This window comes from Chlamydomonas reinhardtii, chromosome 13 (assembly GCF_000002595.2).
Source record: "Chlamydomonas reinhardtii strain CC-503 cw92 mt+ chromosome 13, whole genome shotgun sequence".
Classification (NCBI taxonomy): domain Eukaryota; kingdom Viridiplantae; phylum Chlorophyta; class Chlorophyceae; order Chlamydomonadales; family Chlamydomonadaceae; genus Chlamydomonas; species Chlamydomonas reinhardtii.
Genome location: NC_057016.1, coordinates 3,552,483 through 3,579,108, shown reverse-complemented (window position 1 = coordinate 3,579,108; position 26,626 = coordinate 3,552,483). Strand labels below are relative to the sequence as shown.

Below are 26,626 nucleotides of genomic sequence, written 5' to 3'. Positions count from 1 at the left end.
GCACTCGAGCTGTGCCCTGAGTGCTTAAGAAGGTCCGATGCTATGCAGTATGCTATGTTGTGGACTCATCATGTTACAAATAGCGGCGGCGCCGTGCAAAGCGAAGTGGCGAGTCTGCCGTCCACACTCGATCTGTCCATTGTCCATTGAAACCCTAGGAAAAACCCTCGACGGCGCTCACTCATTCTTCAAACCACGAACCCCACAATTGCAGCAGTGAAATGGCAGCGGATACAGCGTCAGTATATATTTGCATGCCCTGCTGGGTGCAACCGCACACCATGACAAATTTTGCAGTCGTTGGTCGCCAGCGACGTCGTTCGCCCGTCGCCGGGGTTGTAAGCCTGCCGAGTGGCCTCCGGGGCCGGTTCCAGGGCTGCCTCCAGACAAGCACGTAAGAGCGCTCACGCGGGTGCGACGGCGCTGTACTTGACTGCCAACATGAGCCAAACACTGCGCGATCGCACGGGATCAGTTAGATCAGTGCGTTGGCAGGATGGAGACATACCGCAATGGTGTTGAGACGCCGACGTTTCTTCCGGCCGCCCCAAGCGCAGCCTACGGCCCATACCACACGGGCACACACCCCTCCCAGTCCCGGTCCCAGCTCACGCACCAGCAGCGCCAGAGCCCGGCTGCCCTCTCCCTCCACGCTCTCCCATGAGCCGTGCTGTTGCCCTTACTTGACGCACATCCCCTTCACCAGTAACCTTCCAATCGCACCACCGCCATATGTAAGGCATGATTTTGTCCCTGGCTCTGTGTACCATAGTCAATGCCCATCACACACATACCATACGCCACGCCACGCACGGCACGGCACCCGCGCTCACCTGGTGAGGCCCTCCGGGTAAGCGAACACCTTGACGCGCAGCGCGAAACTGGCTGTGGCGGCGGTGGTGCCGAGTATGTCCAGCATCTGGTGAGTGATGAGCGGTTGGGTGGAGCACAGCAGGACACACAGGCACGCAAACGCAATGGGCAGCTGGTAAGGATCGACCTCTTGCCGGTCGCACGTGATTCCATTTGGATTCAGCAGTAACCCATGTGCGTAAGCCACGCATGTCTCCCACCCACCCGCCCACCCACCTGGTCCTCCTCCAGCAGCGCCTTGGCCATGAGCGGCACACAGGTGTGTGCGTGGTGCTGCGGCATGGCCTTGAACACCCAGCCCAGAGGCACACACCTGAGAGTGAGAGAGTGCGATGTTGGCAGGCAGTGTGGCAGTGTGTGAGGGACTGTGAGGTGGTGTGTGAGGGGCTGAGGGGGCGAGTAGCAGCAGCAGCGCACGACCGCTTGAGTGCCAACTGCCAAGGCGCATGAGCACAGGGCTCCTACCCGCACCGGTCAAAACTGCATGTTGGGTGTGGGTGTCAAGGGACATGGCCGCATGGGCAGGTCGCACACGTCCTGTGGTGCAGCGGCTCCCGCCCCGCCCCGCCGGTACCGATGCCACACGCATGCCTGCACACGCCCCGCAGCCGACCGCACGCACCTCCGTATGGCGGACTGGAACTCCTCATTGCCGGGCGCCACCTCGCAGTGCACAGCCTCCTGCAGGGGTAGGGGTTGGGTGGGGTTACATTCATGATTATTAAGAAGTGAAGTCGTCTGCGGGGGGGGGGTTGGGTGGGGTGAGGTTATATGTCCAAGCCCAACGAAATTGGACCCAAGAGCCAAGGGGGAGACAGGGACCCACAGGAAGCACTGCAGCAGAGCAAAACCCACAACGGCAGCAGCAAGAACCCTTCCCTGCGCCCTGCCTCTGGCGATTCCCGCCACTTTGGGGGCTGCTATGTGCGTTGGCTCAGGCACGCCCGCCGCCCCGTCCGCCAGAACCGCTGCACATAAACTCTCTCTCCCGCCTGCCGCCTAGCTCCCGCCACTCACGTGCTCGTACGCCGCCAGTGCCGGCATGAGCAGGTGCGACAGGCCCTCATCCCACCGCAGCGGCCCCGCGCCCGGCCCCAGCACGGCGCGCCGGTGTGTCGCCACCGCCTGCCGCAGCTGCGCCTCCAGCGCCGCCTCCACCGCCGCCGTGTCCACCGCCACTGCCACCACACCCAGGCCGCCCCCGCCCCCGCCCCAGGCCCCGGCCCCGGGCCCTGCTGCTGACGCCGACGGCCCTGCCGCTGAGGTCCCAACCCCTGCAAGGGCTCGGGTGATGGCGGGCGCATGTGCCGCTAGCACGGCGCCGGCCAATGGGCTGCGGGCGAGGGGGATGGGGCTCCAGGGCAGTGCGGGCAGCTCGGAGGGCGGCATGGGCAGCTCGCGCCACAGCGCGGCGTCCTCCAACACGTACGAGGTGCCGAAGGCCGAGTCGTCGCACTGTGGCACCGGGCGGGGGCGTGTCGGGCGGGGGCGTGTGCAGGAGAGTGGAGCGGCGTATGAAGTGCGCACTTTGGTAGGGAAGCGTGGAAATGTGCAGTTTGGTGGGGTGGCGTGTAAGTATGCAGTTTGGTAGGGTGGCGTGTAAGTGTGCAGTGTGCCGCGAGGCGCGCCGGCAGGGAGGGGTCACTTGGGCTGGGTTTGGTGCAAAGGGCACAGCACACCGCAGTAAGGGGTGGAGGGGGTGGAGATGATAGAGGGAACGGAGGGGATGGAAAGGGTGGAGACTGGACCAGGGGTCAGGGACTGGGCAGCAGACGCAGGACGTACGACCGTGTCTCTCACTGTCATGTCGCGGCGGGCCCCGCACCTGGCAGTTGGCGTACAGGCGCAGGTTGTTGAACACACAGCCCACGGAGGCGTAGGGCCAGGTGTCCACGTCGGTGGCACTGTAGCGCACGCCTGCGGGCGTGACAGGCACCAGTGGGTTGTCAGCCGTTTAATCAGGCGTGCGTTTGCGTGCGTGTGTGCGTTTGCGTGCGTGTGTGTGTGTGTGTATGTGTGCGTGCGTGTGTGTGTATGTGTGTGTGTGTGCGTGTGTGTGTGTGTGTGTGTAGTGTGAAGCCCGCCAGACGCAAAGCAGTGCAGGCAAGCTTGGCGGTGCTTCTGTAGGGTGCAGCAGTGTTGCTGTGGTGGCCCAGCCCCGCGTGTGCCGCTACCGGCTAACCCACCACCATAAGACCGCCCCCCTCACTCCCCCACCTGCCCCCTTCCCCCACCCCCTCCCCCACCCCCTCCCAAACCCCCACTCCCACCCGCCACCCCCTCCCCCTGCCGCCCTCTCCCTCCCTCCTCCTCGCTCTATTGCATCCCTCCTCCTCGCTGCATTGCATTGGGTTCGCTTTAGTTTGGGCTGGTATCTACAAACCCCCTCCCCCGCCCCCGCCCCCTTCTCCCCCTCCCCTTCTCCCCGTCTCCCCCTTCCCCCCGCCCCCTTCCCCGCTCCCCTCTCCCCCCCTCCCCCTTCCCCCTCCCCCCTCCCCTCTCCCCCCATCCCCACTCCCACCCCGCCCTCCCTCCCTCTCCCACCCACCCCCTCCCCCAGTCCCACCAGTGGCTGGCTCCCAGAAGGTGGGCGCCGCCAGCAGCCCGCGCGTCATGACCCAGGTGTGCCCCGCGCCGTCCGCCAGCCGCCCCACCACCACCCAGGCGTCCAGCCCGAAGCCCAGCAGCAGTCCGGCCAGCAGCACAGCCATCTCCTCCTGTAGGGAGCGGGTGTGCGTGTGCGTGTTAAAGAGCACAAAGACACATTGCGCAAAGACAGTGTATGCGATGCAGCAAAGCGACGGTTTACCTTAACCTCGCGTGTGCGTGTGTGTGTGTGGGGGGGGGGAGGGTTACAATCATGATTATTTAAGAAGTGAAGGCGTAGCCACGAGGCGTAGCCAGGTACAGTAGTATAGGGTGGGGGGCACCGGGGGTTACATTCGTGATCCATCCAAAAGTGAAGGCGTAGCCAGGAACAGTAGTACACGGGAAAGAATTGCAACCTTCGAGCAGTGGTATCAAGGTAGGGGGTTGCAAGGTAAAAGCATTGGGAACAGGATACAAGTGGGATCAAGATCAGGAGGTGTGGGGAGGAGGGGGGCTGGGTGTAGCTGTCCATGAAAGACAGCATGGCGACGATGGATGTTGGGCGTGCCAACGTCCAGTGGGAACAGCGGGTACCATGCCGCAGGAGGTTGCCTTCGCCAAACCCCACTGGCCCACAACCCCCCATCTCGCAAGCACCACAACGGCACAACCCCATCTCGAAACCCGACAACCCGCGCGCCCCCACGCACGCACCTTGGTCGCGCTGCCCGACGCCAGCACCGTGTGCAGCAGGCACCAGCACTCCGCCACCTCGCTCTGGCCGGCGGTGGGCAGCGGCGCAAGGTCCTCGCGCCGCCGTAGCAGGCTCACGAAGCGCGCCGCCTCCCGCGCGCCGCCCAGCAGGCGGCCCAGCTGCAGCGGCCGCACGAAGGAGCACACGGGGTGCTGGCTGCCGTCCTCGGCCGTGGCCAGGACCTGGGGGGAGGGGGGCAGGGGGGAGGGGTTGGTGTGGGGGCGGGGGTTATGTGCCCGAGCCCAATAGGTCCCAAGTGTCAAGGAAGGGGGGAGGGGAATCGGTGGTGGAGGCGGAGGAAGGGGCGGCGGGAGCGGGTGCAGGTGGGGTTGGCACAAGAAGGTGGCAGGGAAGGGGAAGGAGGAGGGGAACGAGAACACAGCAGCTGGGAAGACGTGTATCCGACAGGCACGCACCTTGATGGGCCGGGACTTGAAGGCCAGGTTCTGGGACACGTACTCGCCCCACCAGGCCTACGGGCCACGGGGAGGGAAACGCAGGTGGAAGGGCAGGAGCAGTTGCGCAGGCGGACCGAGTGATGACACAGCGGCCACATGAAAGCAGGCGCCACAGCACGCTACAGCAAGCACGACTCATTCTACATCCCAGATAGTCCAGGTGCGCGGGAAGACATTGCGGGAACGTCACTCATTTCTGCCAGCGCCTAGCACGGGCAACACCTTACTTCCCTCCCGCATGAGTTCGCACCATGCGCCCAGCTAAATATGCATCAACAATACATGATCCAATCACCTTCGGAACACTCGCGTGCACACGCAATATAAATCACCAAACCATGAAACACAACTATACGCGCACACACACACACACACACACACACACACACACACACACACACACACACACACACACACACAAACATGCACTGCGCAAATTTTACACGCACGGTGCTGACCCTGTCCCACTTGCTGTTCCCGCACACACACGCCCAGGCACCTTGGCGTGTGCCACGAAGGCGGTCATGACGTCGGCGTCCCGCGCCGCCTCCATGCGCTGTTGGCTCCGCAGCAACGCCTCGTCCAGCGGCCCGCTGAAGCCCGGGCGCAGCTCCAGCTGCAGCGTCAGCAGCCCGGCTGGCGCGGCGGACACCGGCAGACCGCCCAACACACCTGGGCGACGCAGGAGGAGGGGCAAGAGGATGGGGAAGGGGAGGAGGAGGGTGAGTGAAGAGTGATCCGGTGATATGTAAGGGTCGGGTGTTGTGATTGAGGAGGCGTTGGTGCAGGGTGCAGTGGTTCAGGACGGCCGTGCGCGGCACGGGGAGGGCGGTGGCGAGTGGCGAGTGGCCCGTCCGCTACAAATCGTGTAGGCGTTTGGCGATGACAGGAAGGGAGCAGCCAATGAGCACGCACACCGGCGCCCATGAACAGTGCACGCATGCATACTACAGTACGGTACGGGTCCGCTCCCGCCTAAGGCGGGTCCTGCTGACACTGTTTACTCACCCGGCCCTGCGCCCAGCTGCACGCTGACCACCACTTTGCCCTTGCGCACCAGCACCGTGCGCCACTCCGCCGAGCCCAGCGCGCACACCAGCCGCCGCACAGACAGCCGCTGAGCCAGGCGGCCGGCGGCCACGATGGCCGAGGCGGCGGAGGCGGCGGAGCCGGGCCCGGGCCCGGGTGCCCAGTCTGCGTTTGCAAGGCAGGGTTGCATGGAGGAGGGTGGCGCCTGTTAGCTGCCTGCCTTGTTGCCGCCTACGTGCTGACACTGCGGCAGCTCACCTCCAAACTGTATTGGATTATACCCGGCTGTCTTCCCCCCTGGGCCTGCCCCCCTCCCTGCCACCCCGCCAGCATATTCTCGGCCTGCACAAGAGCAGCACCGTGCACCCTGCACCTGCCCATCCGCCCACCACCTCCCCACCAACCCGCCCCCACCACCTGCTTACCCGCCTCCTCGCTGCCCTCCTCTCCAGCAGCCAGCGGGCTGACCGCCATCACCACCAGATGCAGCCCCTGCCGCAGCGACAACAGTGACAGCGGGTCCACGCCACCCCCCGCCACCCCCGCCGCTCCCCCTCCTCCTCCCAGTGCTGAAGACCCCGGCCCTAGCCCCGCCGCCGCATCCGCGGCCCCCCAAGCCGACGCCGTGCCCATTGCGCCGCCGCCGGCCGCAGCCGCGGCCGCGGCCGCCGCTGCTCCTGCGCCGGCCGGCAACTCGAAGAAGGCCTCTCCAGCAAAGGCCGGCTCGGCGCCGGCGGGCACGGGCTCACAAGTGAAGCGCTGGCCGAAAAGCTCGAGAGCTAGCTGCAGCTGCTCGCCGCGGTGGGGTGCGCGCGCCAGAAAGTCGGCGAAGGCACGGCCGCCTAGGACCTTGACGTGCAGGAAAGCGCGGCCGCTGAGGGATGTAGGGGATAGCGGGTAGCGGGTGTGGTGGGCAGGTGGGAGGTAGGTGGGGGAGTTACACGGATTGAGGCGTCGAGGGTGTCACCGGGGTAGGGTCGGATGGCAGAGCTTATCAAACCCTGCCTCCAGCTCGAACAGAATTCACTAGCTCCACCTTTCTGTCATACCCAAACCTCTACTACGGCTGTCCCCGTATCTGCTCGGTCCTGTTGCCAGGCACTCACGGAGGCAGCTCAGCTGGCTTCATCAGCCCCACATTGCTGAGGTGCGCCAAGGACTCCAGCGCCGGTTGCGGCGGCCTCACGGACCGCACAAGCTGGTCGATGACGCCCCGGCCCTGCAACCATGTGTACAGTCGGGCCGGGGTGCAGACATCCCGCTGATGCGTGTCGCGGGCGGAGTGTGGGATAGGGTCCCCGATGGTGTGGTCTCGCACCTGAAGCACATCGAGCGCATCCTCGGGCGTCACGACCTCTCCGGTTTTCTGGTACTCCAGCAGCAGCTGGTGCAGCACGCCCTGAACGCCAGCTTGCTGGAGCTGCTGGCGCACTCCCCGCCGGAGCTCCGCGATTTTCGGGTCCTCCATGCTGCTTAAATACTACCGCATTATTTCAAGTGCCCTTGCAAAACGTGTTGGGATAGGGAAAAAGCCTAGCAAATTGCGCTACCTGGCGAGGCCGGTTCAAAGTCAAAGTTCGCGGGTAAGCCGAGGGCAAACACGATAAGCCCAATAAGCAATATAGGTTGAGTCGGTGTATCTGTGTGCATCTCAAGAAATGAAGAACTCTTCGGGTCTGGCACGAAACCCGGCTCGTTGAAAGATTGTGGAGTACTGTTGAATCGTGTGTGCAGGTCAAACGCTTACATTTACCCTACTTGTGGTAATCTATGGGAGCACAGGGGCATTGTTGATCCCCATGCGGGCGACTTGACACGAGCCTGCGCCCCTGCGCCCCTGCGCTCCCTTGCTGCGACCCCCGATGCGGTCACCGCACTGCTACATACACGCCACTACTACCTGGCGCATGTGGACTGCTCTGCCGGGTCTCCAGTGCTTTATTGGTAGCTCCTGTCTATTCTCACTATCCGGCAATTAGCGCACGCACTCTCGAACATCCATGCCTAGCTCCTCGCTAAGATAGAGCGCGCTCGCTCCTCGCTAAGAGCGGTTGGCGGTTTCGACACAGTCATGCATCCCCATCTCCTGTCCACATCGCCTGACCTGCTAGCCTTGCACACCTCGGTGAGGCAACTCAGCCCCGCCGCGTCGCCGCCGCAGCACCGCCCCCGCACCGGCCTCCCGCAACAGCTGCACCAACACCGCATCCCGCTCCGCAGGGCTCAGCTCCCCCACAGCCCCCGGCCCCGCCCCCGCGCCCGCCCCGGCCGCTGTCACTCGCCCCGCATTCGCCCTGCTGCCGCCGGCCCAGCCTGCCTCCCCGACTGCGTCCATCTCCATCGCCGCCTGCCCCTGCCCCTGCTCCTGCCGTCGCTGCTCCGCGGACTGCCGTCGTCCTCCCTCCACCACCACCACCACCTGCCCCTGCACGTGCCCCTGCCCCTGCCGCCCTTGCTGCGCCGCCGCCGCCGCCGCTATCGCCGCCGCCGCGCTGTCCCCCAGTGCTGTGCGGTACCAGCGCCAGTGCGGCACGCTCACCACCACCCAGCCCCGCGCCTCCAGGCACCGGCGGCGGTAGGTGGTCATGGCCAGCGGCTGCCGGCTGTTCGCGGTGAAGTGCGCCGGCCCGTCCGCCTCCACCGCCACACGCAGCAGCCTCCGCAGCGGCCGGCTGCTGCTACAGCTGCAGACATTGCTGCTACTGCCGCCGGCGTTGCTCGCGACGCCGCCGGCTTTGCTGGCGACGCCACTGCCGCTGCCACCGTATTGAGAAGGGTTTGGGTGGCCGCCGCCATGGTGTGAAACAGAGGTGCCGTCATCGGGGCCGGGAGCACGTGGGAGGCAAGCTGGTGGCGCCAGCGCCGGCGGTAGCGCCAATGCTGCTGCCGCTTGCCTGCAGCTCTCAGCGCCGGCAGATGCAGCGTCAGCGGCAGGCTCTGCTTCGCCTGCGGGTGGCGGGCAACCAAGCGGCGGCAGCGGCGGCGGCAGCGGCTGGAGGAACAGCGGAGGGGCACGGGCAGCCAGGCGCCGGCGGCTGGCGCCTTCCCCAGCAGCATCCACCTCCCCGGCAGTGTCCGCCTCCGCCTCTGCCTCTAGCGCTGCCTCCAGCGCTGCCGCCGCCAGTCCTGCGGCGCCCACCCCCATGCTCACATCCCCACCCCCCTTGCCAACAGGCCCAGCCAGGACCGCCATATCCACATTGCCATCTCCGGCCACAGCCGCCCTCACAGCGGCCCCCGCAGCAACCCCCGCACCGATAGCGGCACCACAAGCCTCACTGCCACCGCCGTTTGCTGCCTCCGCCCCAGGCGCCGCCGCCACCGCCCGCTCATCATGCGCCGCCGCCGCCTTCTTCCGTGGTTGCGGCGGCGGGTCGTGGTCGGCCGTGGTCGGCGGTGCCCCGCCTGCTACTCCTGCCGCCGCGACTGCTGAGGCCCCTGACACACACGCTCCTCCTGCCTCCTTCTCCGCCACCTCCACGTCGACCTCCACCTCCACCTCTACCTCAACGGCGAGATCGATTGAGAAGAGCCCGTCATCCGTCAGAGCCTGTGTTAGAGAGCACAATGTTGCAAATGTATTTTTGAGTGTGCTCTATCGTGTATCTGTGTGTGTGTGTGTGTGTAAGCAGATGAGTGCCAGGCGTCAGGCGTGAGGCGCACGAGCTAAGAGACACACACACGCGCGCGCAGCTAGATAGCCCCTCATCACCTCCATGCGGTACGGCAGTCCCAGCCGCTCCAGAGCTCTGCCCACGTCCTGTTGAAAGGCTGACACCTGCACGGCACACACATGCGCCGTGCACAGCGTGACAGCAGGCGGACGGACGGGCAGGCAGGCAGGCGGGTAAGAGGGGGACAGCCGCACACATACATTCACATCCCATGCTTGGAATCAGGTGTTAAGCCCCCTACTTAAAACAACAAACCCGCTCCGCCCGCCCCGCCCCAGCGCCTCCCATCCCCCCACTTCCCTCCTATCTCCCACGCACCTGCTTGTTCAGAGCGCTGTTGACCCGCCACACCGCCGCACCGCGCTGCAGCAGGCCCGCCGGGCCCCGGGCCAGCGGCGGAGGCGAAGGCGACCGCGGCAGCCGATCGGTGGCGGCGCCCGTGGCGGCGGCAGGGTTGTGGTCTGGGTGGTCTAATGACACGTGGAGGTAGGCCTGGTGGTGGTGGTGGTGAGGGTGGGGAAATGTACGGGGCACAAGGGACTTACACGTAAGTCGTGTATTACTGTGACGACCCAACCCTCCCATCTTTGCCCTCTTCCCTCCCTCTCAAGTCTGCCTGACACGTTGTTCAGGCACGGTTTGCCCCAACAATCCCTCCCGACCCGAATCCAAACATCGCCCCATCCGTCCCACACGTGCCTACCTGGTAGATCTGCGTGAGCGCCTCTGCCGGCATCTCCTCCAGACCCCCCTGCCCCTCCACCGCCCCCTCCAGCAGCTGTAGCAGCAGCTGCCAGGACCGCCTGCTACAGCCCGCCACCAGGCTCAGCCCCCAGGCCAGGTTGCAGGCCTGCTGCGCCGTGATGGCCAGGTGCGGCTGTAGCTGGGGCGGCTGTAGCTGGGGCGGCTGTAGCTGGGGCGGCTGCTGTGCCGGCGGCGGCTGGCCAGGAGCGTCCAGCAGGCTGCTGCTACTGCCAGGTGCTGCTGCCGCTGCTGCTGCCACTGCCAGCTGTCCTCCGGCGGCCTCTCCTGCTACTGCCAAAGCCTCCTGCAGCTCTCCTGACTCCCGGTCACCGTCCACTGTCTCTGCCTCCTTGGCAGTAGCAGCTGCCTTTTCAGCAGTAGCAGCGGCCAGCAACTGCTGGCCGCCGCGCCCGTCGCCGCCGCTGCCGCCCTCCATCACCAGCAGCGCCATTTCTCGCGCTGGCGCTGGCGCCGCCGCCGGCAGTAGCCGCGCCGCCACCGCACACTGCTCCAGCCTCTCCTCCGCCGCCGCAATGAGATCGGGGTAGCGCCAGCCAAACACGCCCACGGCACAGCACACGTTTGCAAGGTGCTGCATCGTCAGCGCCGCCCTGCTGCTGCCACCGCTACTGCCGCCACTGCCACCGCTGCCACCAGCAGCGCCCTGGCCGGCGCTGTGCGTGCTGCTGCCATGACCAGCGACGGCTGTAGCGGCTGTAGCAGCCTTACCATCGCCGCCGCCTCTGCCGCCGCCGCGGCTGTAGCTGTGGCTGCCGCAGAACTGTACGGTGCGGGCCACCAGGCCGTCGAACAGGGGGCGGTGGGCGTGAGTCAGCCTTCCGTACGCCCACGCCACGTTGGCCACGTGCTGCGGCAGTAGCGCCGCCAGCCGTCCCCCACAGCCGCCGCCGATAACGCCTGCGCTGCCGGCTACTGCCGTAGCTGCTACTGCCGCTGTTCCAGACACGATGTGTTCGGCTACTGCGTCCATGACGGCCGGTTCGTAGTGCGCCAGTCGGGCCGCGCCCCACACACTGTTGCTGATCTCCTGGGGGAAGGGGGGCGTTGTTTTGGGGGGGGGAGGGGGAGGGGTTAGAAGCCCGAGCCCAATGAAAACGCCCCATAGGGGGGGATATAGGCACCAGCAGAGGGGCACCTCGTCAGCGGCAAGCCCGTTCATAGGGCTCCACAACCAAACGTACGCGCGCATACGCATACTCCTATTTTCCCTTGTGCTTTCCCATCACACACGCGCGCGCCCTTTCTTTCCCGGAGGTAGTTGCCCGAGCGTAACGAAATAGGTCCCAGTAATGGGGGACGATACACGCACCCCTGATTTCCTGCCCACGCACCTGCTCCGAGAAGTCGGGCAATCGCGCCGCCAGCACGCGCAGCAGCGCCCCGCACAGCCCCGGCGCCGCCACCTCCAGACTGCCGTACCCCCACAGCATGTTGCCCACGTGCTGCGGCTTCAGCGCCGCCACCTGAACAGGATCCAAACCCGCCGCCAACCCCGCCGCCACTCCTCCAGTCACCGCCGCCGCTCCTCCGGTCGCCGCCGCCAGCCCGCCGCCACCACCGTCACCAGCATCTGCGCCGCCGGCGTTGACACCCGAGGGCTGCCGCTCCTCTCCTCCTCTCCTCCCTGCCGGCTGTACTAGCAGTCGGTCTGCTGCAGCTGGCGGCGGCAGTAGCAGTCGGTCTGTCACCTCCCTCTCCACGGCCTCCAGGGCCGTCAGCTCGGCGTGCCCCAGGCTGCCCAGCGCCCACACGCTGTTTGCGAGGTGCTGCCAGGAGTAGGCGCGCAGCTGGCGGGGACAGGACAGGTGCCGACACACCTGCGGCGGGGGTAGTAACATGTGCATGTGGGGGCGGTGGGACAGGTGGATGGGGGGCAGCAGTGGGACGATGAGGCGCGGCGTGCGGGCTCCGGGTAACTACCAGCAGTCCGGCGGGTAGCTACCGGCATGAAGGATGCGTATGTGGGTGGATAGGTGGGTGGGTGGCTGGGTCGGCGTGGGGGTGGGGGGTGGGGGGTGAGTCGGCGTGGAAGCGGGGGTCGGGGGTCGCGTGTGGGGCCATGCACGGACCCTGTCCAACCCCATCGCCCCCAGCAGTCCACCTCACACACACACACACACACACACACACACACGTGTTTCTTCCCTTGTGCTCCATAACACACAGACACATATATACACACACACACAGAGAGAGAGAAACACACACATACACACGCGCCCACGCACCCACCTGCTCAAGCAGCTCTCCCTCCGGCCGCGCCCCCAGTGTCGCATACGCCCATAGCGCGTTAGCCACACTCTGACTCGACCACTCCCCGCCTCCGCCTCCGCCTCCGCCTCCACCTCTTCCTCCCCCACCCCCTCCGCCCCTGCCGCCTGCACCTCCTCCCTCCCTGTCCTCCGCCGCCGCCGCCGCCGCTGCCACGTCATCCTCCCGGCGGCGCCTGGCGCCGCCGGCGGCAGCGGCGCTGCCGGCATTACTAAGCTGCGCCGCCAGCTGCGCCGCCGCCCGGCGCGCCGCCGCCCGCAGCAGCGGGTCATGTCGTACTCCCAACTTGGCGGTTGCCCACAGCAGGTTGGACAGGTTCTGGGGGGAGTAGGTCTGGGAGGGAGGGAAACACGGACGGAGGGGGAGAAGGAGGGGGGCGCAGTTTGGCAGGTAGAGAAGGTTGGGCGACGAGGCGGGGTCGAGCAGGGCACGTGGCTAGTACACGAGTGGCAGCCCCACACTGTGCGTCGCAGCCTCTTCCCGCTGTTGCTGCTGCTGCTGTTGCTGCAGCTACTGCAGACTACTGCGGGGCCGCGGCCGCCACAGGTAAGGCCTCACGCACTCACACACGCACCCGCACGGCCGCCGCGGCCTGCTCGCAGCAAGCCACCACCAGCTCGTGAGGCATGACGGCCGGCTGCAGGGACGAAGGGCCGGAGGGCCGGCCGCCCTCACCACCACTGCCACTTGCATCGCCACCAACAGCCGCTGCCGCCACCGGCGCCGCCCCCACCGCCAGCTCCAGCCGCGCCGCCGCCCACACCAGGTTCACCACGTTCTGGGGGTTGAAGGAGCCGAGCTGCCGAGAAGACTGCGGGCGGGTGTTCGTCATGGGTGTTGTGTGGTTGCATGGTGGGTAGCACTATAGACAACAAGCAAGCAGTATGTTTTGAGAGAAGGGGGGGGGGACTTAAACAGGCGGTACCGTCGTGCACACACACACATACACACACACACACACACACACACACACACACACACACACACACACACACACACACACACACACACACACACACACACGAGATGACGCGCGGCACACACCGAGGCGCACAGCACACACAAACACTCGCGCTCGCACACGCACCTCGGCGAACACGGCCTCCAACAGGGCGCGGTGCGGGATGCCGAATCGCGCCAGCGACCAGGCAGTGTTCGCCAGGGCCTGTAGGAGAGCGTGCGTTTACGCGGTGACGCGCGGTGGCAACATATGATACCGAGAGGTAGGGTGTTTTTAAGATGCTTAGAACGCAAGCGGCTGGTGGATGTTGCACCAGATGCATACCGCCAAAAATCGTCCTCAAACACGGCACACCTCCCACCCACCCACCCACCCACCCACCCACCCACCCACCCAAGCGGCTGGTGGTTGCGCCATATGCATGCCACCCGCTATCACCCACCCACAGGGCACACCACCCACCCACCCACCCACCTGCGGCGCGAACTCGCGGATGCGCGGCAACACCGCACCACGTGCCAGAGCGTCCAGCCAGGCCTCCCCGCCCGGCGGCGGCGTGCTGCTACTGCCGGTACTACTGCCGGTGTTGCTGCTACTGCCGCTGCCGCTGCTACTGCCTCCTCCCAGCATGTGTGCCAGGCCCAGCAGCGTGTTTGACACGTTCTGAGGCAGCGCCTCCGCCAGCACCTGCGAGTGGTGGGTGGGTGATGTGGGTGGGTGGTGAAAGGGTTTTCCATGTGCCCGGGCCCCAAAAACCTCCCATAAGTTGGGGTTAGCAGCAATCTTCAGTCTCCAACGAACACGGCGGGTGCCGTGGGCCCTTGAGGTGAGGCACAAAGCGACGCCGGGAGTCCTTATGGCCACTTCCATAAGTATTGCATGCTTGCGGCAGAGCCCCGATTTCTACCGCCGCCGCCCCCTGCCACCCCCAACCCCCCGCCATCCCCCCGGACCGCCATCCCCCCCCGACCGCCCCCCCCGACCGCCATCCCCCCGACCGCCTCCGCCCCCTGCCACACCCACCCGCCCGCCGCCCCCCGCCCGCCCCCCCCCCGACGCACCTCGGGGTCCAGCAGGCGCTGACACAAGGCCGACAGCAGCCGCTCGCCGGGGTGGTGGCCTGGGTGTGTGTGGCGGTTGGGGCAGTCCGTTGGAGCGGTTGTGGCGGTTGGTGCAGTCGCCGAGATTGGGCGGGTGGCGGGGCGAAGCAGCAGTAACCCGAGCGCCGCCCAAGGCAGCACAATGCCACGCAAGGACACACACACACACACACACACACACACACACACACACACACACACACACACACACACACACACACACACACTGCTCGCGTGTCACTCACCCAGCTGCCCCAGCGCCCACAGCGTGTTGCCCACGTGCTGCGGCGTGAAGTCGCCCACAGTGGCCGCCGCCCGCGCACACAGCCCCACAAGCAGCGGAGCCTGCTGCCCCTCCTGCCGCTGCTGCTGCTGCACATGCTGCTGGTCGCCGAGGCGGCTACTGCCGGCGGCGGCTGTAGCAGCAGTGGCAGTGGCTGCGGCGGCAGTAGCTGCTACAGCCGTGGGGCTGTGCAGCCACTCGCCCAGTCCCATCTTGGCCAGGGCCCAAAGCGAGTTGGCAACATTGCGGGCGGTGAAGAGCGGCAGGTGCCGATCTGTGTGGATGGGGCGGCAGGTGTGTTGAGTGCTCAGGGGTGCGCGGGGCAGGCGGTCAGGTGGGTGGGTGAGGTAGCTGAGGTTGGGGAGGAGACAAACTGGCCGTCAAGCTGCTGAAGCTTGGCGGAGCTCAGGCACCCTCACGCACCCTCGTGTACCCTCCTCTGCCCATCCTCTTCCACACCTCCCACACCTCATCACCTGCAATGAGCCGCAGCAGCCTCAGGAAGTGCCGGTCCGCCAGCAGCGCCCGCAGAGCCGCACTGCCGCCGCCGCCACCACCGCCCAAGCCGCAGGAGCCGATGCGGTGCAAGGCCGAGGCGGCGTTGACGGGTTCAAACTCCTCCCCGCGCTCCCGCACCACCTGCAGCATCGCACCACGCACACGCACACGCACACGCACACGCATACGCACACGCACACGCACACGCACACGCACACGCACACGCACACGCACACGCACACGCACACATACGCACACGCACACGCACACGCACGGCATCACGCATGGCAATCACGCAACAACAGGGAAAGCAGACAAAGCGGCATACAAGGTACGGAACGGCTGGCCAGCAGAGCGCCAGGCTGCTGCCAAGAGGGATTCACGCACCTCCGCGCATCCGCAAGCACACACACACACACACACACACACACAACCCCCCCCCCCCCCACACACACCTCCTCCCTGCATCCCTCCACGCCCACGCACCTGCAGCACGGCTCGGAAGTCGTCTCCGGCGTTGCGAATGGCCAGATTGATGCGCACCGCCTCCGGACTAATGGCGCCCTCACCGCCGCCGCCGCCGCCGCCGCCGCCGCCGCCGCCGCCACCAGCCCGTCCGGCGCGGCCGCCACCGCGACGGTCGGATGGATGCCGCTGCTGTTGCCAGCCACCGCTGCGCCTACCGCCGCCGTACCATCCCTCCGCCGCTTCTCCGCCGCCTGCCGCCGTGCCGCCCGCCGCCTCCCTGCCGCCACCGCTGGCTTCTCTTCCATAGCTACCCTGCCGCCGTGTCGAGTAGTCTGCAACCCCACCATGGCGGCGGCGGTCCTCCTCCTCCCTCCGCCGCCACTCGTGCTCCTCCCGTGGCCAGTCCCGCCCCCGGCCTCGCCCCCCGTCCCGCCCTTGCCACCACTGCTGCTCCGGCTCCCACCAGTCTGCCGCATTGTGGTACTGCGGCTGCGGTACCTGCTGCTGCGGCTGCGGCTGCGGTTGCTGGCTGCGACTGCAGCTGCGCCACTCCTCATCACCCTCGTATCGCTGCCCTTGGCGCGTTTGCTCCCGCCGCCGGCCTGCCAAGAAGTCGCCGCCGCCATCAAACAAACGGCCACCACCGCCACCACCACCGCCATCATCACCACCACCATCCCTACCGCCACCGTCCCTGGCACTGCGGGATGCAGATGCCGACCTGCTACGACTCGCTGGGGGCTGCCGCCACTGCTCCGCCGCCTGTTGCTGCTCCCGGCCTCCCGCAACACCTGCTGCAGGCGAGCGCCGCCGCAGGCGCTCCGCGGGGCCGCCGTCACGGCCGCCGCCGCCTCCAGGACCGCCGCCAGCGCCGCCGCCGCCGCCGTACATAACGGTGGTCGCCGCCGTACACTGGCGGGCGCTGCTGCGGAGGGCTCGGGAAACGGAGGTGAACAGCTCGCCTGGAGGCAGCACCGGCGGTTGGTGGATGGCGGTTGGAGCGGTTGGTCCGGCGCTTGGCCGGGTAACGGTGGCGGGCGGCGCGAGATCGCCGCCAGGCGAGAGGTGTAGCAGCATGGAGGGTGCCGGGGACTGCGGTTGCGGCGGCGGCGGCGGCGACGGCTGTGCTGGCGGCGACAGCTGTGCTGCTGGCGGCGACAGCTGTGCTGCTGGCGGCGACAGCTGTGCTGCTGGCGGCGACGCGTGCGTCTTACCGCTCATGTTGCTGACTCTGACTCTGCCGGCGGACCTCTGGGGCCAATTGATGGCGGCGGCGGCCGCCTGCTGCTGCCTCCAGGGCCGCCCTTCCGCAGCCTCAACCGCCGCGTGCTCCTTTCCTACCTCCGCCTCCTCCTCCTCCTCCTCCTCCTCCTCCGCCGCCGCCTCCTCGGCTTCCGCCTCCTCGGCTTCCGCCTCCTCGGCGGCCTCCCAGCCCAGGCCCCAGGATGCGGCCGCGCCCGCCGCCCACTCCGCATCCACGTCATCTCGCTCCAGGGCCGGTACCAGCGGGCCGCTACTGCTGCAGTTGCGGCTGCAGCTAGGGCTGTAGCAGTGGCTACTGCTGCGGTTGGCGTCGCGGCTGGTGACCCGCTCGGCTACGGTGCGCATTAAAGGGCGTGCCACGCCAGCGCCGCCGCCGCCGCCGCTGCCGCGCACTCGTACCGCCGCAGCCGCCCCTCCGTCAGACTCGCGTGACTGCGTCTGGTGCGCCCACTGCCTTGGCAATGGCATTACGGCTGGCGGCGGCGGCAGTGGCTGCAGCGCCGCGGCCTCAGGCTCTGCTACAGCCGGCACCACGGCGGCCGCACGTGCCGTTTCAAGGAGTTGGGCGAACTCCTGCAGACTGTCCCGCCGCCGCCACACGACCCGCCGCGCAGCAGGACTGCGGCTGCGCCCACCGCTGCGGCTATTGCTGCGCCCCACAGCACTGCGCCCCACCTTGCCCTCGCGGCCCTCACGACCCCCACGGCCCTCAAGGCTGCCCTCACGGGACTCGCGGCCCTGACGGGACTCGCGGCCCTCACGGGACTCGCGGCCCTCACGGGACTCGCGGCCCAGCGCAAGGCGGCGCTGCAGCCTGCCAGTGGGGCTGGGGGACCTCGACGGCCGACTGCGCTTGCCGGAGGGGCTGGGCAGGCTGGCGGCGGCAGGACTGGCAGCGGCGGCGGCGGCAGCGGAGCTGGCGGCGGCGGGGCTGGCAGCGGCAGGGCTGACCGCGGCGGGGCTGGGGGCTGCGGGGCTGGTGGCGGCGGGGCTTGTGGCGGCGGGGTTGATGGTGAGCTTACGGCGGGTGTGGCATGGTGACACTGCGGGTGACGGCGGTGGTGGGCGGCTGCGAGTGCGGCGCCCTCCACCGGGCCGGTGATGGGAGATGGGGCCAGGCAGCGCTGGGCGTCCGGCGCTGCAATCCCTGACGTCGCGCTCATGGCTGCGACTGCGACTGCGACTGTAGCTGTAGCTGTAGCTGGTGTGGTCGTACCGCCGCCGGCTGTAGCTGTCACGGCTGCGGCTGCGCTGCCTGCTGCCGCCGCCGCTGTGCTCAGCAGGCCCCTCCCGCCGCTGCGAGCCACGCTGCTGGTCGCCGGCTGCACCTGCACCTGCGCGGCCCGAGTGCCGCTCTGTTTCCCGTTCCCGTTCCCTTCCTCTTTCTTGCACGTCTTGAATCCGGTCGTCCCGCCGATAGCGGTCCTGCTGCTCCCGCTCCGGTCCCCGCTCCTGTCCTCGCTCCTGTTCCCGCTCCCGTTCTCTCTCCCGCTCTAGTCCCCGGTGACGCCAGTCGCCCGGATCCCGAGGCGCATGCCACGAGCGCGGCTGCTGCGACCGCAGCTGCGGCTGCAGCTCATTCTGGCACGCACTACTGCTGGCGGGTGCGTCATCAGGTGCACCCTCCGGCAGTGATGGCCGAGGCCGCGGCCGCACCGGCGGCTCCCACACAACCAACGGCCGCCGGCGGCCACCACCGCATCTGCCTCCGCCGCCACCGCCGCCGCCGCCGCTGCCGCAGCGGCGCGGAGAGCCCATGCTGCGGCCGGCGGGATCAGCCACCGCGCCCACCTGCCAGCCGGCCGTCGCGACCGCGCCGCCGGCGCCGCGATGTGTTGCCGCCGTTTTGCTGTCTCCGTAGTATCTTATGACGGAATGTGGGTCGGCCGGAAATGGCAACGCCGCAGCAGCTGCCTTGCTATTGGTGATGAGGGCACCAACAGGAGAGGTGCGGTTGGCCCACGCGGCGGCGAGCCAGTGCGGCGGTGCCGAGGCCATAGGCTGCGGCGGCAGTGGCAGCGCAGCCGGCGCGGCTTGCTCCTCCTCAGGATGCTGCATTGCGGTGGTGCCTCTGCCGTCGGCGCCGCCTGCAGGGCTCAGCCGCCGCCGAGCCGGCGGCCGTTCTGATGATGGTGCGTGCGCAGACGACAGCGGCGGCGGCGGCGGCAGGCCGCCAGGTGACAGCAGCGGCTGTAGCGACGGCGGCAGTAGCAGCAGCGCATAGGTGTGGGGCTGCAGGATGCTCAGAACGTCCGCGCCCGGCGGCGTCGGCAGTAGCGGCAGCGACGTCGCTGGCTGTAGCAGGTGCTGCAGTGCCGCCTGGTCGGCGGACACAGCTGGTTGTTGCTTATGTTCCTGCTGCTGCTGCGGCGGCGGCGGCTCCTGCCGCTGCCACTGCCCCCGTGGTGTCAGCAACTCCACCGGAGCCGCTGGCAGTAGCGCTTCCATTGCTGCCGCGGCTACTGCCGTGGCCTCATGCTCTTCGGGTGTGGCCGCCTGCCGCTGCCCGATGCCCTCCGTCTGCGCGCCCACCACCGTTGCCGCGTCCCCTGCATCTGCACCTCCGCCCTCACCCAGGGACCCAGCGGCGGCACCGTCCCAGCCCCAATCCCACTGCCGCGGCGGCTGTATGAGACCTGGCGGCGCCACTGCAAGCTGCGGCGGCGGCGGCGTGGCTGACGGCCAAGGCGACAGCCGCGACGACATGGGCGGCGGCAGCGCCGCCGCCGCCGCAACCCCTGGCTGCTGACGCGCCGACGGCGCCCCTGCGCCGCCACCTTCACCGCCACCGTGAATGGCTGTAGCATCGCGAGCAGCGGTGGCAGTAGCAGCCATTGCCGCGGCAGTAGCAGCGCTTCGGGCCGCCGCCAGTGCCGATCTGGGTCGGGCCGCCGCTTTCTTCTTGCCGCCGCCAGTGCCAGTGCCAATCCCAGGACGACTGCTTTGTAGCGCTGGTGGCTGTGGCTGTAGCTGCTGGCCAGGCCGGCACGGAGACAGGTGCGCCGGCAGTAGCTGCCGCAGCGGCTGGCGGGCGGTGGAGGCGGCGGCTGTTGGTGGCAGAAGCACTGCAGGTGCTGGTGGGAGCGATGGGAGCAATGGTGGTGCTGCCGCTGCCGCTGCTGCTGCCGCTGCCACTGCAAGTGGTGCGAAGGGGCCGCGGCCGGGGCGGCTGTCGGCAAGCACAAGGCTGCCGCCGCCGCCGCCGCCCACTTCTGTCACAGGCACGACAGCATCAGTGGCAATGGCAGTGGCATTGCCGCCGCCGGCGCCACTAGTCCAAAGCCTTGCCATTGCGGCTGCTGTCACTGCGCCTCCTGTTGCCGCGTCGTGGTTATGGAATCGGGAGGAGGTGGCGGCGCCAGGAGGGTTGGAAGCAGGGGAGGCCGTGCGCGTGGCGGCAGGCGGCGCCGAGCAGCCCAGAGAGTCGTCATCCTCTTGCATACCGCGGGCTGATGATACCGTGGTCAGCAGAGGATGGCAGGGTGCGCAGGGATCAGGAAGGGCAGGTGGTGGCAGGGAAGTCGCAAGGCGCTGTATGTCGTGGCGCGAGGGGCAGCACGCGGGCGGGGGGCGCTGCCGGCTGCTGGTGCCGGTGTTGGTTGCGCGTCTTGGGCTCTTTCTCCCGCGCTAGTGCCCTGGCTGCTTGCGGTGCTTTTGGAGGACACGGATGTGATGGTGGTGAGTAGTAGGGGACGTCCTGGCTGGCGCCGCGACGAGCGAGCTTACGAGCGCGAGCGAGGTTGCCGAGCGCTGCCGAGCGCGGGAGCAGCAACCAGGAGAGAGTCGTGAGCGGCTGACACAGCCGAAAGAAACGTCCTGGTACATACAGCAGGGTAAGAAAAGGGAAGGTAATGGAAGGGAAGAGTATACGGGTTTGGCCGGGGGCAGCGATTTGAGAGGCATGGCAGGCTTTGACCCACGGGCCAAAATGCGCGGGCTCTTCCAAGCCGCTCCGGATCATGAAACGCGCTTACAAGTCGCATTCTCATTCGGTAAAACATGCCATTGCGCAGTAGACCGGATCCCAAGCAGCAACCTCAGAAGTTGGTTGTGTCGGTCCAAGACCGGCAGCAGCCCCACGCGCGCTCATCCTCCAGCCTGTAATCATACTGGGTCCCTTTCTTCCCCACTTTCATGGGAATGGTGAAGGCAAGCAAACCCCTTCCACACTGACCGCGGCCTTACGCACGTACAGTCGCACTTTCGTGCCGACTGCGCAGTGAGACCAGTGCCTTCCCCTTCCCCTTCCCCTAATGGATTCTACCCCTGCTTCAAATGCGCCGTACATTCGGCCTCGGCTCTTGCCCTACGACTGGCCCCTGACACCGTGGCATACGTCCTCCCCTGGTTGTAAGCATTCATGGTCCCCATGGACCCACCGGATGGCCCCCCTTAGAAGGACACGGCTTGAGTACACCCCTGGCGCACGCCGGCACACAGCAATCGGAACCCGCAGGGTCAGGCGATCCCCTGGCCATGCAGGCATGCACGGCTGCCGGGCGCGGCCCGTTCATGAGGAGTCCATCAGCGGCGTTCGGAATGAGCGGCCACGGTTGCTAGCAAGGCGCAGCCCGCTGCGTGTGTGATACCCTACACGGCAATCAGGGAAGCCCCCCCGCTGATGGCAATGCTGCACGGCACCTAGCCCTTCATCCCCACTCGCGCTGCAGGAGCTGGATGGGCGGGGAGGTGAATCATGGGCCTGGAAGGCAAGGGAGCAGGCGCAAGCAGGTGCGTAATTGAAAGAAGCATTCTCAGCCTCAGACTTAATTGTCCACGGCCTTTTCATCTTCTCCTGGCTCGGGGGGGCGGGTTACGCGTTTCAACGGAGGGCCAAGCAGAGCGATCAGGCTGCGTTGACTTTGCGGCTTGTGGCTGTGTTGAGTTACTAGGGTTTTGATGAACGCGTGCGCGCAGGCCGACTGGCCGACTCGCTGCGCAACGTGGAGCTCGATTATGCCAGCGACCGACAGTCCTGAGGCCGGTGACCGCGCGCGCCCGGACTTGGTGCGCTGTGATCTCATGGTAAATTGATGTGGATAGCGACTAGCAGTGTGGCGCATGCGAGTGAAACGACATATGCGACCGAATCGTACGACCAATTCAATCGTGGCGCTCACAAGTCAAGAGGCGACTGAAGCCATGAATTGGTCATCTGTCGCGACACAGCTTCCAAACTTTGTCTGTATTATCTGCCACGCTTGCTCGAGCTGCATTACCTGAGAGTGCGACAAAGCGACCTCGCGTAAATTGAATGGCTTGTGCGGCTACTTTCTCCCAACTTCTTCATGCATTTGCGTGAGCCGGTAAAAACGGCGTTCTCTGAGGCAGCCCGCGTTCAGTCGGCTGCGTCGCAGCCTGCGACCGCCAATCGGTGCTCCGGTGGCCGTGGTGCAGCCCCCTCGTGCGGTGGCAAGCCCAAGGTAAGGCCTTGTTTTGTTACCGCTATATATGTGATCATACTGTCGGGGTCGGGCCTTGGATGGAAGGGCACTGCTGCGTGAGAGCACTTGTGGCGCGTCAAATCCGTAATAGTGGTCAGTCGAACACCTGCCGATTCTGATCCTTCCAAATGATACACGTATTCATGCAGGACGCTCTGAGCAAGGCGGGCGGTGGCCAGTAACCTTCCTCGCGCAACACACCGCGCGAGCGCCTGCGGCTGTTGGACAGCCAGCAGCGTGTGTCGACCCCGCGCCAGGACACCGGCAGCGACGTCGACGGCTAGTATCATCTAGCCTTTAGCAACTCTAGCCTAGAAACTTAGTATTCGCTCACGAAACTTTTAGGAGCTTTTCGTCGATCAACATCGCCTCGCTCGTCGCCGCGGACACAATGGATTCTCTTCAGGCGCTGCTTCGCCAGCCTGCGCCGGCCTCGGCGCCTGCCACGGTGGCCTCCTGCCTGGAGGCGCATGTGCCTGTGTATGCTTTCCCGGCTACTGGCGTTTGGGTCGATTCCGCCCTTGGCATGGTCGCGCCCGTGGCCAAGCTGGCGCGTATCGACTCCATGCCCGCGGTTCCCGACTACTTCGCGGAGGCCAGGTGAGAATGGCTGCGATGATGGCCAAGGGCTTAGTGGTAGCGAGTGCCGTAGTTGCAGTGACAGACGCCGCGCCTTGGTTGGTGCGTTTCGGATCACCCACGGTTGGACCCGACTTCAGCGCTGCCCCCCCCCCCCGCCCCGGATTCGTTCAGTTTCGCGGGTTTCGTGGTTCCCTCGCCTTCCCATACCTGCCCCGCCTCAGCACACTCACCTCATCCGGCTTGCTCCTTGACGCCATCTTTGTTACGATTTCCACAACAGGTGCGATTCGCCGCCGCCCACCGGCTTGGCCCTGCCGGAGTACGGGCTTGGCGTGCCCGGCAGCGACTCCCCCTGCTGCGCCGGCACCGGCTCCTCCGACTGCGCCTCCCCGGCCGTGGAGGATGTGCCCGACGCCGATCTGCATGGCTACTCCTTCAACGACCTGCCGCTCGCCATCAGCGGCATTGACGTCGGTAGCGGCAGCGGCGCCAGCTCGCCGCTGGCGTCTTCGGCCGGCGTGGTGCCGTCCATGGATGAGGGCGCTGACGTGGACGTGGACGTGGACGCTGTGGTGACACTGGCGGCCTCCTCCCCCCACAAGGCCGCCGGCCTGCACCCCCGCCACCCCGGCCACCACCAAGCGCCGCGCCGCCACGCCAGCGACGTCGAGTTCGTCCGCATGGCGCGCCGCGGCGGCGCCGGCGCCGCCGCCGCTGCTACTGCTGTCTCTGCTGCTAAAGCTGCTGCCGACATTGGCGGCGCAGAGGTGCCTGGACGCAGCCTGCTGGAGGGGGTGGTGATGGCGCTGTGGGAGGACCGCGCTGACCGCGGCATGTTCAGGTGGGTGCATGGGCGTCTGCATGGGAGATTGCATGGTGTTTGCGGGGCGTTATTGATTGGACTTGTGCAGCTTATCTTCACTTGGTGCATTTGGTTAGCATGACACGTTACGGCGGGACTTTTTCCTGCTACTGATCAGCCGTTTTGCCGCCAATCCAAAACGCACCCGCGCTCAATTGCCACGCCCGCCCCCTCGCTTCTTACCATGCACAGGTACGACGTGTCTCAGTGCGAGACGCGCGTGCTGCCCGGCCCGGCCGGTTTCGTGGCGCAGCTGAACGAGGGCCGTGCCACCAAGAAGCGGCCCACCGAGTTCTCCGCTGACCGCGTCATGCAGCCCTTCGACCCCGCCCGCTTCCACTTCAACAAGGCCGCCATGGGCGAGGTGCTCTTCGCCTTCCAGGCTGATGCGACAGCCTCTGCCACCAGCGCCACTGCTACAGCCGCTCCGCGGCTGCTGCTGCCGTCGGCGCCGATGGCGAAGAGCGCGCTGCTGGCGTCCAACCCGGTCAGCGGCAGTCCCAACCTGGTTCTGATCAATGTGTCGCCCATCGACCACTGCCACGTGCTGCTGGTGCCGCGCGTGCTGGACTGCCTGCCCCAGGCCCTCACGCCCGACACAGCGCTGCTCGCGCTGCAGTTCGCAGCCGAGCTGGGCGGCAGTAGCAGCAGCCGCAGCGGCAGCGGCGCCTTCCGCGTGGGCTACAACAGCCTGGGCGCCTTCGCCACCATCAACCACCTGCACTTCCACGCTTACCACCTGCCCGCCGCGCTGCCCTGCGAGCGCGCGCCCACCTGCCCGCTCCCCGGCGCGCTGGCGCGCCCCCTCGCGGCCTCCCAGCAGCCGCGCAAGCGCGGCGCGGAGGAGGTTGCCGGCGCCGGCTCCGCCGGCAGCGTGCGCGTGTCACGCCTGGTGGGCTACCCCGTCCGCTCCTTCGTGGTGGAGGCGGAGGCTGGCGCCGCGCTGGAGGCGGTGGCGGCGGTGGTGGCGCGCGCCGCCGACGCCATGCAGGCGGCCAACCAGCCGTTCAACATCATCGCGTCGGACGGCGGCCGCCGCGTTTTCCTGTTCCCGCAGTGCTACGCCGAGCGCCAGGCGGCGGGCGAGGTGCCCGAGGAGCTCCTGGACACGGGCGTGAACCCGGCATCGTTTGAGATTGCGGGGCACCTGGTGCTGAAGCGTGCGGAGGACTTTGCCTTGGCGGACGAGGCGTGGGCGGCTCGGCTGCTGTCGGGTGTGTCGTTGAGCGAGGAGCGGTTCATGGAGGTGGCGAACATGTGCTTCGGCTCCAGCGCTTGAAAGGAAGCGGCGCCGGCATTACGGCGAGTGTGCGTGAAGCAGCGGCGTGAGCGCTTGCAGCAGTGGCGTCAGCGTCAGCAGCGTCGGTGCGTGAAGCAGCGGCGGTCGCCAAAGCGAGCTATGCCTGTTGTCGAGGGCGAGGAGGGTGAGGGGCATTAATTGTCAGCTGGTTGGTTGTGTGGTCGATGCACCAACCACCTGATTGACGCGGTTCCAGTAGAAGCAAATGGGTGCCGGGAGGGCCCCACTAGTTTAGGCCCGCCTGCTTTGTTAGGCGCGCACACGCGTCACGTGTTTGTGTGTGGCGCGCAATGGATTGATGGCCGCCGGTGCGTTAGCCCCGTGCGCTTGTGTAGCACTGCAATTCTACTAGGGGATGAAGATGGAAGTTGCGTGAAGATATCCACGCAAGCCTGCGGGCAGGAAGCAACGACCTGTATCAGTAGGCAAGGATGGAGGCTAGCTGGGGTAGCCGAGTGAGCATTCTTTGCCTGCTGTTGATTGGGCCAGACTCCATTGACGTTCATTCTCATCAGTCTCATTACCCTGGTGCCGTGGTGTTTTGTTTGAGTATGCCCTTGCATGTATTGTCAAAGTATGGTTGTTTATCTTTCAAGTACAAGCCCCGAGGCTCAAAAGATGTCCTCGATTTGTGGCTCCACCCAGTTTTGCCATGCCTACTATTGCCGTGGCGGCTAGAGAGTGAGGAGAGAGTGACAGCAGGCCAGGAGAAGCGCTTGAAGATCCTAGGTACTGCTGCAGATAAAGCGAGCAGACACGAGTGATGCAATCCACAGACACAAGTATGGAGGCAGGTTCTTGCTGCTTTGGATGGGGAGAGTTAGGGGCGTGGGGTTTGTGATGTCAGAAACACGAATAGGAACTTTCTTTTCCTTGAGCTGTACGGGAGACTGTGCCCCGAGAGGCGCCACGTGTGCTGTCGCCGCCAATCGCAGGCTGATATGTGCATGAGATGATGGGAGTGGGATTGGTCTGACACACTGCAGGATGTCCCGCGGTGGGGTCGAACGGGCATGCGTGAGGCTAGGCGTGGGCAAGTGAGATCTGTTTTAGTGAGCGCATTAGGCAACGATTATGAGTGAATGTATGCCAAGGGTCCTGGGAGGGAGCGATAGCCATTCCTTTCACTGGGATTCGAATCACCATAATAGGACGGATGTGGGAGGAGGTATGGCTTCACATCCAGGATTGGAATGGGAAAGGGTGACGCTTGGGTTGGCTTCAAGGTGTGGGGCCAGAACTTCGATAGCGCGCGGAGCGCAGCGAAGGCTGAGAAACGTCTTGCTGGGTCGGGGCAAACTGCCATAAGTATTTGCGAGGCTGAGACGGGGCCAAGAGACAACTGTAACATTACGTGCAAGGCATATGTGCCCTGAATTCCGATCAATGCTCTGATGATAGCAGCACACATAGCCAGGGACGTGAAATCGGCACCACAGAACGAGGGAGATA

General features: G+C 66.4%; 3 protein-coding genes across 3 annotated transcripts; 1 reads left to right on the top strand and 2 right to left on the bottom strand.

The window, feature by feature from the left end:
• Positions 1 to 61: 61 nt before the first annotated feature.
• CHLRE_13g588250v5 (uncharacterized protein) lies at positions 62 to 7,379 on the bottom strand. Its single transcript, XM_043069708.1, has 14 exons — positions 7,022 to 7,379; positions 6,810 to 6,922; positions 6,129 to 6,577; positions 5,683 to 5,868; positions 5,174 to 5,346; positions 4,633 to 4,689; positions 4,177 to 4,398; positions 3,440 to 3,590; positions 2,699 to 2,790; positions 1,891 to 2,328; positions 1,496 to 1,554; positions 1,090 to 1,186; positions 834 to 919; positions 62 to 453 (listed from the first exon to the last, which is right to left on the bottom strand). The coding sequence occupies exons 1-14, from the start codon at positions 7,169 to 7,171 to the stop codon at positions 405 to 407; spliced, it is 2,322 nt and encodes a 773-aa protein (XP_042917683.1). The 5' UTR covers positions 7,172 to 7,379; the 3' UTR covers positions 62 to 404.
• Positions 7,380 to 7,434: 55 nt separating this feature from the next.
• CHLRE_13g588201v5 (uncharacterized protein) lies at positions 7,435 to 20,809 on the bottom strand. The gene is made up of 15 exons (XM_043069707.1): positions 18,778 to 20,809; positions 15,742 to 18,537; positions 15,234 to 15,396; positions 14,720 to 15,031; positions 14,436 to 14,494; positions 13,849 to 14,061; positions 13,501 to 13,578; positions 12,988 to 13,224; positions 12,375 to 12,746; positions 11,474 to 11,959; positions 10,081 to 11,169; positions 9,696 to 9,869; positions 9,416 to 9,481; positions 8,959 to 9,253; positions 7,435 to 8,649 (listed from the first exon to the last, which is right to left on the bottom strand). Exons 1-15 carry the CDS (start codon positions 20,275 to 20,277, stop codon positions 7,811 to 7,813), a joined length of 8,679 nt encoding a protein of 2,892 aa, XP_042917682.1. The 5' UTR covers positions 20,278 to 20,809; the 3' UTR covers positions 7,435 to 7,810.
• A 1,337-nt stretch (positions 20,810 to 22,146) lies between these two features.
• Positions 22,147 to 26,534, top strand: CHLRE_13g588150v5 (uncharacterized protein). The gene is made up of 4 exons (XM_043069706.1): positions 22,147 to 22,409; positions 22,580 to 23,030; positions 23,293 to 23,853; positions 24,067 to 26,534. Exons 2-4 carry the CDS (start codon positions 22,822 to 22,824, stop codon positions 25,151 to 25,153), a joined length of 1,857 nt encoding a protein of 618 aa, XP_042917681.1. The 5' UTR covers positions 22,147 to 22,409; positions 22,580 to 22,821; the 3' UTR covers positions 25,154 to 26,534.
• The last annotated feature ends 92 nt before the right edge of the window (positions 26,535 to 26,626 follow it).